Source organism: Vigna unguiculata, chromosome 1 (genome assembly GCF_037176805.1).
Source record: "Vigna unguiculata cultivar grain cowpea cultivar isolate G323 ecotype 2 chromosome 1, ASM3717680v1, whole genome shotgun sequence".
Classification (NCBI taxonomy): Eukaryota; Viridiplantae; Streptophyta; class Magnoliopsida; order Fabales; family Fabaceae; genus Vigna; species Vigna unguiculata.
In genome coordinates, this window is record NC_140792.1 from 31,618,856 (window position 1) to 31,634,132 (window position 15,277).

Sequence of the window (15,277 nt, forward strand, 5' to 3'; positions counted from 1 at the left end):
GGAACTTGCAACAATGATTATATTGCATGAATATCCATTGTCAATAGTGAACCATATTGGTTTTATTAGATTCGTGACAACAATTCAACCATTATTTCAACTTCCTTCACGAAATACGATAAAGAAAGAGATACTCGACATCTATGAACATGAAAAACAAGTTGTTATGAAGTTGATAGATACAAATAAAGGAAGAATAGCAATTACATCGGATATGTGGACTGCAAGCAATCAAAAGAAAGGGTATATGTCTATCACAGCTCACTATATTGATGACAATTGGACATTGCAAAATATAATTTTGAGGTACACCTTTTTTAATTTATAAATTTTCCAGTAATTTTTTTTATGCACCTCTAGAAAGATTATATGTCTTACAAAATATTGCTTAATTTATAGGTTCATTTATGTTCCCGCACCTCACACAGCTGATCGACTTTGCAATGTATTAGTTGATTGTTTGTTCGATTGGAATATTGATACAAAATTGTCTACTATCACTTTAGACAACTGCAGCACAAATGATAGCATGATTGAAAAAATTAAGGATAAGTTGAAGTTGGACACACTCATTAAGAAAGGGTCTTTGCTTCATATGCGTTGTTCAGCACATATCCTTAATTTGATTGTGAAAGAAGGGTTAGCCGTCCTAAAAGAAGGGGTGGAAAAATTCGAGAAAGTGTAGCATATTGGACAGCAACTCCTAAAAGAATGGAAAAATTTGAGGAAACAGCTAGACAATTGCGAATTTCTTTCACTAAAAAGTTAAGTTTGGATTGCCCAACTAGATGGAATTCTACTTACAAGATGCTTGATATTGCCATATGTTATAAGGATGTGTTTTTTAGGTTAAAGCAATGTGAAGCTCAATACACTTCTTTGCCAACTGATATGCAGTGGGAATTTGCAAAGGATGTTTGTCGAAGGCTAAAATTATTTAATGACATCACAGAAATCATTTCTGGCTCCAAATACCCAACTGCCAACATCTTTTTCCCAAAGATTTGTGAGATCAAGATTGCAATAAATGATTGGGTTAAATCTCCTGAGATAACCATTCAAAATATGGCAATACAAATGTTAAAGAAATTTGAAAGTTACTGGAGTGTTATTCATGATATATTGGCAATTGCTTCAGTTTTAGATCCAAGGTACAAGATGGACATGTTAGAATATTATTTTTATAAATTGTATGGTAATGATTTTGATCTGAAACTTAGTAGGATTCGTCAAATGTGCTATGATTTGGTTTTGGAATATCAATCAAAAAAGAATGAAACTTCTTCTTATAGAGCTACATCATTGGAGTTGGGAAAGGATGTTGATAATGATGCGAATGAATTTTTAGAGTTTATGGCAAAAAAGAAAAAATCTAGAACTACAGTTATGAAAACAGAGTTGGATTATTACTTGGAAGAAGATAATTTGCCGGTTACACAAGAATTTGATATCCTATCATGGTGGAAAACAAATGGGTTAAAGTTTCCAACCCTTCAAGCAATTGCAAGGGATGTTTTAGCTATTCCAATAACAATTGTAGCTTCTGAATCTGCTTTTAGTACTGGTGGTCAGATATTAACTTCTCACCGTAGTCGACTTCATCATATTACTATAGAGGCTTTGATGTGTACAAGAAGTTGGATATGGAACTCAAACCATCTAGGTAAGTTACTCAAATTTATTAATATTTTTTGTTAGTATTTTTTGTGAATTCTCATCTAATATTCTACATTTGGTGTTTGTAGGTGTTAAAAAATTAAAAGGAAAAGATGTTCTCATGAGTGAAAATGAATCTGATGAAGAAGGTACATTATATTCTAGTAATTAAAATTTTCAATTTCAATTATTATATCATATCTAATTTTTCATTTTTTTTCTATGTGTAGGTGGATCGAATGCAAATGAAACCACTGATCATTTGTAAAATTAATAAATATTTTGGTTATTATAAAATTTTAGTAATGTGTAATTTTTTAGCTTTTATATAATTATTTGAATTTTATTTAGTTGTTATTTGATACTTTAATTTGAGATTTATACTATTATAATATTTTTCTTAATATTTGACATCATGAAAATCAAAAAGAGTATGTTATTTTAATATTGAATATTTTGATAGTATCATGATTCCGTTGGTGTGATTTTTAAATTTTTTTTATAAAAAATATTTAATTGATATATGGAACAATAAAAAAAATGGGTATGGGTATAAGAAAATACCCGTTACCCGGTGGGGATGGGGATGGGTCAAAAGTTGTATACCCGTTGGGTTTGGGGATGGGGATGAATTTTTATTATGTGGATGGGGATGGGATCATGATACCCGTACCCGTCCCGCCCCGTTGCCATCCCTAATCATGTGTCTTATTAGCAACATTTCTAGAGTTAATCCCAAACATTTGAAAATATAATAAAAAAAAACAATTTTTTAATAAAAAATCTAAAAGAAAAAGTGTGAAAATTTTATATGTCAACTAATATATTTAAAGTTCAATTTTTTATACTCAATGATTTATCTATAAAAATAAAAATAAAATATTTATTATACTACTTCAAAGAATCAATTTAATACAAAACAAGATATAGTTCAATTTAAACTTAAGAAGCAAAGTATAATTACAAAAATGTTATTAAAAACGGCAATAGAGTTAGTTATAACTCAAAATAAAATATAATTTAATAATTTTTTTATAACATACAAGAATAACACACAACTACTCATAATAATAAGATTTAAAATTTAATTAATATAAAATAAAACAAAACTTTAACTTAAAAATAATAACACACAACTACTCATAATGATAATAAATAATAATAATATATTCATTATAATAATAGTATTTCAAAAGAATATTATTATTATTATCATTATGTTTTGAGGAAAAATCACGAATAAAAAAAAGTGGATTAAATGAGAAAAGTAGAAAAATGAGAATGATTTGAATTTAAAAAGAAAAGAAAGTGAAAATTTGACATCATTGGGTATTCATGAACGCACTAACACGATAAGTCATCTCAAAGCTTGGTATTGCATTATTCAGTTCACACTGCAGAGTTCCACACGTAGTGTCTGCAAAAGTCAATAACAGTTTGAACACATCCACGATGCAGAGCCACAACACCCTCTGCTTCATTTTTATGGTCCCTTCTTCTCCTTGTCCTTCTCTGCCAAACTTTATGCTTAACAATCATTCACTCAACACCACTATACAGACAACTTTTTATCACACTTTATTGTATCATATCACTCTTTAATATCCCTTTCAATAATTCTACTTTGCACCTTATGATTCAACAATATAATATTATTCAAAAAATCTTTTTAAATCCCTTGTTATTTTTTAAATCAATTTAGAGGATCTCCATTGTTTTCAAATCAGTTCTGAAACTGATATCAAAATTCTAAATTTATCTATTTAAAATAAATATTTCTAGCAGTGTATAGAAAGTAAAGATGATCTTCAAGTACCATAGCACTCATGGATATGCATGCTGGCCTATGTGGTATGATTTGATGATAACGATGTAAACAAACATGTATGAGTGGGTTGGTATGACATGATTTTAATTTATTAACATGAGTTTCATTTTGAAAAACCTAAACTCGTGCAGTTTAAAAAAAATGCGAAATGAAAGACATTGAAGTGAATGCAATAGATACACATTAATAAAATTAATCATGAAAGGAGCAAATAAGAAAAGTTGATAGACTAAAAAAACTTGCAAATGAAAGGAGGAAGAAAATTAATATTAACTTTTTGTTGAAATGAGTTAGGCAACATGAGTTGTTTGTGTTTTGTTTGTATTGAACAAAGTTGGTTATTTAGTGGGATAGAATATGCAGTAAGGGAAATTGTAAGTTGATATATATTGCTGTCCCTTCTCTCTTTGTATTTGAAGCTGGTTTTATTCAATGTTCCATTTGGTTTTAAATGTTAAGTGGGCAAATTAAAGTCATTTGATTCATCATTACGAAGAATGAAGGATAAGATGTAGAATAGTGAGCGAAAAGATCTAAGTGATCACAAGTAGAGATGACAAATAAATTCGTATTCGTGAGTATCACCCGAACCCGTTTCCGTTTTGACGGGAAATTCTCATATTGACTGAGTATAGATATAAGTATGAATAATATCCAAAGTTTTCAACTGGGGATGGGGATGAGGATAGAGATATACATATCCCGTCCAAATACTCGTTCCCGTTTAAATTACTAAAATATCTATAATTCATTAAGTAATCTAATATATATATAAACATAACATATTTCTTACTCTCAATTTTTGGTTATACCCTTTTTCTTACTCTTTCAATTGTTTGGTTTGTTTTTCAAGATTTAATCTTTAAGGTAATTTTTCTTCTTCTTATTACACAATTTTTCTTTTGTACATGGTTATGTTCAAATAGATGTTCCTCAATTTCATTTTATCAAATATTTTTTAAGTCACACATTTGATTGTCTTTACTCCTTACAATATATATATATATATATATATATATATATATATATATATTTATTTATTTATTTATTTATTTTCATGAGAATGTTTGACTCTTAATTTGCAGCTCTTCTTTTTGTTAATGATGATGTCAATGAATTTTTAGAGTTTATGGCAAATAAGAAAAAGAATCTAAAACTACATTTATGAAAACAAAGTTGGATGATTACTTGGAAGAAGATAATTTGTCAGTTACACAAAAATTTGATATCCTATCATGGTGAAAAACAAATGGGTTAAAGTTTTTAGCCCTTCAAGCAATTGCAAGGGATGTTTTAGCTATTTCAATAACAACTGTAGCTTTTGAATATGCTTTTAATACTAGTGGTCAGATATTAACTTCTCACCCTAGTTGATTTCATCATATTATTATAAAGGTTTTGATGTGTACAAGAAGTTGGATATGAAACTCAAACCATCTAGGTAAGTTACTCAAATTTATTAATATTTATTGTTAGTATTTTTTTTTTATGAATTCTCATTTAATATTCTACATTTGGTCTTTATAGGTATTAAAAAATTAAAAGAAAAAGATGTTATGATGAGTGAGAATGAATCTCATGAAGAAGGTATATTAGACTCTAATAATTAAAATTTTAAATTTCAATTATTATATCACATTTAATTTTTCATTTTTTTTCTATGTGTAGGTGGATCGAATACAAATGAAACCACTAATCGTTCGTAAAATTAATAAATATTTTGGTTATTATAAAATTTTAGTAATGTATAATTGTTTAGTTTTTATATAATTATTTGAATTTTCTCTAGTTGTTATTTGATACTTTAATTTGAGATTTATACTACTATAATATTTTTCTTAATATTTGACATCATTCAAAAAAAAAGTATGTTATTTTAATATTGAATATTTTGATAGTATCATGATTCCTTTAGTGTGATTTTCAAAATTTTTTATAAAAATTATTTAATTGATATTTAAAGCAGTAAAAAAATGGGTATGAATATAGGTATAAGAATATATTTGTTACCCGATGAGGATAAAGATAGATCAAAAGTTGTATACTCACTAGATTTGGAGATGAGGATAGATCAAAAGTTGTATATTCACTAGATTTGAAGATGAGAATGTGGATGGATTTTTATTATGGAGATGAAGATAAGATTATTATACCCGTACCCACCCCATCCATTATCATCCCTAATCACAAGAGTGGGTTACCTCTTTACTTTTACAATTTGGTTTCTTTTGCAAATTGATTGCATTTTGCATTGATGTTAGGTAAGAACAATAGTAAACAAGAGTGGTACTAGGTTTGCAAAATATGATAATCTTTGATGTTGCAGTTGCACTTTTTTTTCCGACAAGAACACCATTGTGTTATAACATCTCAATTCAATTAAAAGATCTAAGAACCATCTAATTGGGATTGAAACACAAATTTAAATTTCACACCGAATAAAAATATAAAATTTAATACCATATAAAAAATTCATAAATCTATTTTTTTAAAATTTTGGATTAAATGTAACATCAATTTCTTATACATAAATTAATGTTATATTTTTTAGTCTCTTGCCAATAATTTACACTCGATCTTTAATACTCTTTTTAAATATATTTGACTTGCCTATCATCGAGGAAGTAATGTTCCAAAATTGCCTTTTAGAAATGAATTTAAAATTTTTTTTCTGGATTTTTTATTTGTATTTTGTACTGTTTTTCAAAAATATATTGATTTTAATGTTTTAAAATATATCAAAAAAATTATAATATATCAACATCAATATATTTTTAATGTTCAAGAACAATAAAATAAATCTAAAAAAAATATGAACTTCTTAAAAGTATTATAAAGGTGAAAATGTTATATCAAATCTAGACTTAAATTCCTCTATGTTATGCTTTTGTAATAAGAATAGCACGATCCAAAAGAACTCTTATAATACACACACACACACACACATATATATATATATATATATATATATATATATATATATATATATATATATTATTCTTTGTTAATTAAGAAAAAAAGGAAAAACATGTCCCCATTTCTAAACATGACAGTTCAATTGTAAATAGTCTCTCATTATCAATAACATCACTCTCATCATTGTCACTAAGTCTTCACTATAATATTCACCATCAATTCCATGCATATTGTCAAACTTATATAACCAATTTGTCAATCACTTAAGGCAACTCACTTTCAAACTCGTTCCATTACCATCTTTAAGTACAATGTTTATCAACCTTAAGATTTATCCCAATGTTTTATTCCACAAAGGAATCATTATCACCGTCTTCATGTATAATATGCTCACTTTAATCTCTTAAACCACTTTTACTTCTTTAATCTCACCAATTTTACTTAAAACTAAAATTTAATTGTAAAATCACAAAATCCAATGATTTTATAAAGTATTTTTTATTTATATCCCATGCATGATTGTGACAAATTAAAATTGTTAGATCGTCGAATAAAATATTAAAATAATATAATTTTTTTTATTAAATGTACCACTTGTTCACCTTAAGTCCACATAGTAAATTCAAATGAAACTAAATTTAATAAAAAATTAATGTAATCAAACATTTAGCTTATTATGTATCGTTAATTGTAACACCATCCAAGATGAATGCAATTAAAATTCACTCTTTTCCACCTCAACACTTATTTACCTTTTTCATGAATGTGGTTTCAGTTAAAATAAAATACAAACCCAATTAAAACTTAAAAGTGTTTTGTACTACTCTCTTACTCTTGTTAATCCAATGAATTTCAATTTAAATAAAATTTAACACACACACACACACACACATATATATATATATATATATATATATATATATATATATATATATATTCTTTGAAAAGTAAAATCTATCATCTCTGATTTTTCAATTGATTTAATCATCTACTATCCTAATCATAATACCGACAACATCTCTTTTATTAACTTTTTCGCTGCTTCCAGAATTTTGGCCATCCCGCTCATTATCAGGACACATAAAAAATCCCTTTTAGGTTTACAAAGAAAGAAGGTTTAAACAAAATTATTAATATTTTTTTATTAAATTAATTACAATATTATATTTAAGAAAAAAAGTCTTAAACTTTTTTTTAGTACTAATATATATTTATTAAATTAATTATAAAATTATGTTTAGGTAATGAAAGATTTCAAAAGGAATATTTTATAACTAATATAGTTTTATTAAACTAATTATAAGTTTATGTGTGAAAATAACATTTAATTAAATTATTATTATTGTATGTAACTTTTGTTGGTATTAAGAATGATATTTGATGAGTTAAATTTTTTTTTGGTGAATTATAATTTTGTTTACGAATGAGATGGTGATTAGTTATCTTTATTTTCTTATAATTAATATTGATTCTATTTTTTTTATCTCTGCGTGACTTCTTTTGCCTCTCCTCTTTCTTCTATTTTATAGTCTTTTTTTTTAGAATTTTGGCAAATTACATTCTTTCAATTTCATGTTGCATACCAATTCATCTTCATTTCTAGTTAGTATATTTTTTCTTTCTATTTGTGTTATTTTATTTTGTTTGTTGGATTTGTATTAAAATTAGCAATGCATTTTTTTTTGCCCAATTTTGTTTTTCGGTATTTTTAGATTTATGGGTTTCGAGTTTTTTTTTTTGCATATATCTTGATGAGTAACTGAAATTTTTCTACAAAACTATTAAATAGATTAAGATTTAGCATTTTTTTTTGTGAATAATAGATTAATTGGAGCATAATTCAAAGTTAAGTTTTCTGTATAAAAAGAATTCAACTTTAGAATAAAAAAGACTTACTATCGAATCAAGAAGAATAATCATTTTTTTAAATTATTTTTATTAATGATTAATCTTAAAATAAACTCTGTTGGTTGTGAAAAAGTTGAGACTTGGAAAGGAGAAAGAGAATTGAGACTACAAGACACTACAGTCTATTCTCAAGTTTACTTTTTTGACAACCAGAACCAGATTTTATTGTTTTAACTCATTCATTTTATCTTTAGTAGTGTTTTATATATTATAATTTTTATATAGATATGTGAACTAGAAAATTTGAATCAGGCTATTCTAAAATCTATAAGAAGAGAAGAATTGAAGTTTTAAGTGTATAACAAAAACGAACTATGAATAAATTTATAAAACAATAAAAGAAAAATAAATTAGAAAATATAGATGAGTACTCTTTGAATAAACAAGATAATAACAATATAGATATAGGTGAAAACAATAATAAAGAAAGAGAAGCAGTTAATAATGAAGATAATTTTTGATTCTCAAACTATGATAACGAGAAGTAGATTAAGAAACTAGATAATGATTCTACTCTTGATAAAAATATATGATCTAAGCTAATAGAAGAATATTGATATAAATTTGAGAGATTTATTGGTTAAAAAATATTCTATTAAATCAATGATGTAAAATTTTCTAAGGATATACATTATAAACACTTTTCTTCACCAAATTATATTCAAAAATCTCGTTTTTTCATAAAAAAAAAAACTCAAAATATAAATTTTAAATAAAATGCTTTTTTTTAAAGTTTATTTTATATCTCCCAAACTCTTAAATTCTTGCTCATTATCATCTGGTGAACTCCCATATTTCGACCCTCATAATTTTTATCTCTAGTTGAACTCATATTATTAATAATATTAAGTTTAGACATAATATATATTCCTAGTTTTATCTACTCTTTATTTCATAATTACACAATTTTGTGATATTATTGTCATTCTCAAATAGTTTCAAGCTTCATGTAAGGGTTTTATCCTTTAGCTTCCGCTAGAATTTCGTAACTTCGTCATATGTTTAATCACCCAACTAACTCTTACACTAACAAAAAAACTACTTATCAATATTAATCATGGAAAGCATGTACATCAGCATGCTGCAAAAGTTGATTCATGTTTAAACTAAACCTCTTTTGATTTGGAATAACAAACCAAATTGCAGACTCGTAACCAACACAACTTCCTCAAAAATACAAACTCCTAAACTAAAAAAAAAAAACCCTCCGAAATTGACAATCCCTATTGTAACCTACGTTCGAAACAATAAAACCCTAAATTGAAATATGATGTACCAACCCCAAATCTAAAAAATATTTTCGAATCATAAATTGAAATGTCACACATGATCTTCGATAAAGCCTTTAGATTATACCATTTCAAACTAATGACGAGTGGAACCGAACACACCATATACCAAATTGAACAGAGTCCAATATACCAAATTAGCCCCTGTATACAACAAAACAACAAGTACATTAATTGATCAATTCCGAACTTTCTCTATTCAGCATCTCCACCATGTTTGGAATTGGCAGATGAGATGTTTGTATTATTGTCCTGTTCCAATTCCAAATCCTTGTGAATGCTCGCTTCAGTAAACTCTTCCAAGGGCTTGTAAGTGTAAAACCAAACACAAATTCCAAAATAAATGATATTCAAGACTTGAATCGCACTAACAAGCAAGTAATAGTAATCCAATCTACCCCTGTTGAGGTTCCTATCAGGCAACCAATTCTCCTCCTTCCCACTATACTTATGCACAAGTGATACAACCAGTGTACCAGCATAGCTCCCAAGAGCAATTACTATACAGTACAAAGCAGTGGCACTGCTTCTCATGCTTTCTGGTGACTGATCATAGAGAAACTCAAAAAGCCCCACAGACATGAAAACATCTGCTAAGCCATGCAAGCAATACTGAGGAACCAACCAGAACACACTGATAGGAATAGTGGCATTTGGACTGTCCAATAAGTGGTACTTGGCAGCAACAGCTTTTCTTTTTACTTCAACTGGTGCTGAAATTAATGTGGCTATAGTGTTAATCACAAAGCCTATTCCCATTCTTTGTAGGGTTGTGATTCCTGAAGGGTTCTTTGTGAACCTACGGATGAATGGAACAAAGAGGCGTTCGTATAGAACAACTCCTGACATCAAGGTTAGTACGCTGAAAATGGACATGTTGGCTGGGGAAATTTGGAATGAGTGAGAGAGGTGTCGGTCCATTGTGCGAGCTTGTTGAATTACAAAGCTGGGAAGATGTGATGAAGCAGCTATGAGCAAAATTCCTGAGGAAGATATTGGAAGGACTCTGATGATGGATTTTAGCTCCTCAACTCTATGAACAGTGGCCAATTTCCACCAGTTCGGTGGTGCATTTGGGTCTCTGCATTCTTCCCCTGTGACAATTGCAGCCTTGTCTAACCATCTGTGGACACAGTGAAGCAATGTTTAGCAATTGGGTCAGTGCAATGAAACCCCTTAGAAATAGAATCATACTTTTTATATTGGCTATGTGATTTGACTTACTTAAATTGATTTGTGTGTAAAAGTCTTCCTTCCAAACAGATAGCAGCATCGAGGTCATTGTTTTGGTACAGAAACTTGGGATCATTTGGCAGAGTCTTGTTCCTCTTGTTTATAGCTGCCACAATGACTTGAACCAAACGAACCAAAGGGCTTCCTTCTGGTTCCTGAGTCTTGTAGAGTGGTGCGCCCAACACAAAGGCAATGATGGATAGAAGCATGACGATAGTTGGTATGCCAAAGCCCCAACCCCAGCCCGTGTTGTCTTGAATGTAAACCACAATGGTCAAGGCACTTAGAGAAGCCAATCCCAGGCTGAAAAAGTACCAATTGAAGAGGTTCCATTTCCTAGATGCCACACCATTTTTGGTCATGTCAAATTGGTCCCCTAAAAAGGGCACAACGCAAGGCCTAATGCCACCTGATCCAAGAGATGTGAGGAAGAGAGAGATGTAGAATATGCTGAGTTGTGAGTGTGTGGCTTCTTGGCAATTCACTTGTGTTGGGCATGGTGGGGGGCGAAAATGGGGTAGTATTGCTGATACTGTTAAACTTACCAGTCCCTGTATGAAGCAAGAGAATGAGAAAACACTAAGCATTTACAAGTGTGATGAGATTGTGTGGAGAAAAGGAGAAGGTAAGAACCAGTTGATAGATAAGAGAAGCAACAGTGATGGTCCAAAATCGACCCGCAAAGGACTCGGCAATGAGAGCACCGAGAAGAGGGGTGAAGCTAGCGGTTCCACCATAGATTGTGAGAATGTTGGAGGCAGATACCAGTGGCATGTTCAGCACTTGAGTCAGGTAACTTATCAAGTTTCCATTGAAACCAGCTACTGCAAATCTATCACAGAATTCATTTCCTGCACTTTCACACACATCCAGCAAACTCAGTATTTACCTCAACATTCACAAAGAACATGAAACTCAACATTATGCATGAAAATAGTATAATATAACATTCCATTATGAACACTATATTTATCCAGCAGCAAAATCAATATTACAGGTAAGATTTTTTAGATAGCTGTTCACTTTGATCATGAACAATTAATATTTTTTCGATCTCAGGACACATCATCAGGTCAATCACCATGTATCCGAGATATTATTTGCTTTGGAACGTCGGTTCCGTTATGATTTTATCCTTATAAAGCATCTCGGTGAAAAGAAGGATAAAATGATATTTAAACCACCTTAGACATCGACTTCTAAGAAATGTGAGTAGGGATGTCAACGGGGCAGACAATAACTCTTTCGTACACTATTCGCTAGATAAATATATGTCTCGTATACGTACCTATATTTGTACGTCAGTATGCGGGTCCCGTATTATATTTTAGGTTAAATTATCTTTTTCGTCTCTCTATTTATCATGAAATTTCATTTTGGTCCTCGTGTTTTTCGTTGTCTCAATTTGGTCTTCATTTTCTTAAAAATGACTCAATTTGGTCTTCACCGTTAACTTTGACTAGACGGTGTTAAAGTCAACGTCACGTGTCAATTTCTTTTTTTTTTTTTTTTTTTAATTTTTTTTAATTTTTTTTTTAAATTTTTAATTTTTTTTAAAATTTTTTTCTTTTTGACACGTGTCACTTCACAGTCGTGCCACATGTCAAAGTGACTCAATTTGGTCCCTATATTTGTTTTTAGTTTCAATTTAGTCCCAATTTTTGTAAAAATGAAGCAATATTGTCCTTTCTCAAATTGAGACTAAATTTACTTTTTTATAAATCTTATGGTAATATTCTTATTAAAATTAACGTTTTTATTAAATATTTTTATAAATATTTTAAATTAACTTTAAATTCTACACAAAACATTATACTTTGATTTTGTTTTGAACTTGAGATTTAGTTCCTAAATTTATGTGTGACAAGTTATTTGATTTTTAATCTTTACTAAATTTGTATAATATGATTGATGCCTTTATATATGATGACAAAATTGTTAATTTTTGAAATTAAGTTTGGGATTTAACTTTTTTTAATAATAAAACTAAAAAAAATTTATTTAAAAATATTTCTATAAATATTTAATAAAAATGTCAATTTTATTAAGAATATCATCATAAGTTGTATACAAAGATTAATATTTTTATAAATATTTCTATAAATATTTAATAATTAATAGTCAATTTTAATATCCACGGATACCCGCGGACGGATATTTACAAAAAAAAATTTTAATATTTAACAAAAAATTTAATATAATACATAATATTTATTAAGTTCATATAAATTAAAAATAACTCATTTAAATAGTGTTGAATGACCTTTTATAAATAAATTGAGATTTTCTAAAACTAATTGAGAAAAAATAATCAATTTTCATAAAAAATAACACATTCAAAATTAATGTACTAATATTTTAATTAACATGCATTTGGTTATAAATTATAATAATTTTTAAAATCAAATAATAGAATAGTGAATTTGCAAAGAATTAAGAAGTGATTTGGGGGTGAAAAGATACTGACTATATCGATAACATATATTTTGACGACAAGGTGGCACTTTATTAGAAAATATTAATTTTTCAAATGAATTTTAGTGGAGAATCGGTCATTAATTCAAACTAAACGTTATACCAGCAAATTATTGGTCCTAGTAGTATTGAACTTTATCATTTTAATTAAAGTTTTTGAATTTAAGTTGTGAAAAAAATATAATTGAAAAAGGATATTTTATTAGAAATGGTCAATCAGATCCTTAAAGGAAATTAGTAATTATTGAAATCAATAAATGCATATTCACACCAATAATAAATAAATAAAATTTAACATCTATATAGCAATTACTTTTGATAAATATTGTATATTTAAAAGCATATAGTTAAACTTTAAAATAATGATAAGTTAGAAAGATAAGTTATATATAAGCCGTACAAGACGAAAGATCGAGTCACTATAATAGTAAATTAAGTGACAACTTGGCTTAAAATGGTTTAAATTACTGGCACATAATTTGTGAAGTTTTTGATATCAATTAATGATTAATTAATAAAGGAAATAACATCTATGCAATATAATAAAATTAACCTAATCATAAAATTAGCAAAAATTAGACATGCATAGTGTAAATGATCAGAATTACAAAACAGATTCTAATCCTCTGTCATAATCTTATTTTTCTTAAAGCCATTCAACCATTCTAAGAGACAAAAATAAGACCCATTAAAACGGGTATTAATCAGTGAACCCTATCAGTAAATAATAACTCTTTCACAAATGGTAAAAAAACCTCAACAATTTGTAAATTTCATAAAATTACGCGCAGTTCAATTAGTAAACAGATGAAATCAAAATCCTTCGCTCAATTACAACTTTATGTTTTCTCAGCAAGAAACAGAATCGCGAATGAGATAACGCAGACCAAGTTCGTTGAAAATTGATGGGTAAAGATTATTAAACATGTAATGAGGATGAATGAATAAGCAAAATTTAACTTAGCTGCAATATTTTCAATTCCTTAAAAATAAGAAAATAATATGATAAAATAATAAGAATAATAAAATGTTATCTGACCAAGGATGAAAGGTAATGTTCTGATGCCACCACGACGTTGCTGTGCTTTCTTCTGGTTCTTCTTCTCAGTAACCTCGCCACTCTCCATTTCTACACTCTTCTTCTCTATCTCCATATCTGCTTCTTCTGTTATCTGTAATAACTCACCTTTTAGCAGTTTTTTTCCTCATCTATATCTATATATATAAATATATACACCCATAATGTTCATATAGGTATAACAATGATAATATAATCATAATAATATAATAGTAGCTAAATCAATGAATATAGCGTGACGTACGTCTTCAGCATGTGCTGTTCTCAGTTTTCAAAGGTTGTCGCCAATTCATTTCCTCATGTGGGGTTGTGAAAGGGAATATTAAATTATAGGTTTATTTAAAATTAAATCATGTTTTTCAAGATAATTTAATCTATATTTTTTAATTAAGTAGATTGAGTTTTGCAGTATATCTTCTAAAATCTTGGCCTTTTTTTATTCAGAGGATTCATCAACTGTTCTAAATCCTTCATTACTAAAAACTCAGTAATTCAATATATCAAATTCCAATAACTAAAAGAATCACCTCATTTTTTTTTCCTTCCTCAAAGTTTTATCAAGTTTCTACTAAATTTGGAAATTTTAAGTTGAAAGAAATTGACGGTAAGGTTAATAAATTTGCGTCATTTTAAAAATAAGGAAAAAGTATAGAGTCGTTAGGAATCTAAGTGTGAATCTAAGTCTCACATTGGATAAAAATGAGAAAGTAGAGCACTATATAAGAATAAAGAACCATAAATTCATTCCCTTAAAGTGTTGGGTTGAGAGTGGTGTCAATGTCTTATGTGGTTGGGTTTAAATCTCATCCTGAAAAAAAAAATAGTTACCTTCACAAAATTAGGTTGAGAATTATAAAATATATGTACTGTATCTTAATGTTTTATTTCTTGTTT

The 15,277-nt window shown here is 28.2% G+C and overlaps 1 protein-coding gene across 1 annotated transcript; it reads right to left on the minus strand.

The window, feature by feature from the left end:
- Window positions 1-9,640: 9,640 nt before the first annotated feature.
- LOC114190486 (protein NRT1/ PTR FAMILY 3.1-like) lies at window positions 9,641-14,509 on the minus strand. The gene is made up of 4 exons (XM_028079395.2): window positions 14,345-14,509; window positions 11,464-11,681; window positions 10,822-11,381; window positions 9,641-10,720 (listed from the first exon to the last, which is right to left on the minus strand). Exons 1-4 carry the CDS (start codon window positions 14,457-14,459, stop codon window positions 9,793-9,795), a joined length of 1,821 nt encoding a protein of 606 aa, XP_027935196.2. The 5' UTR covers window positions 14,460-14,509; the 3' UTR covers window positions 9,641-9,792.
- Between the last annotated feature and the right edge of the window lie 768 nt (window positions 14,510-15,277).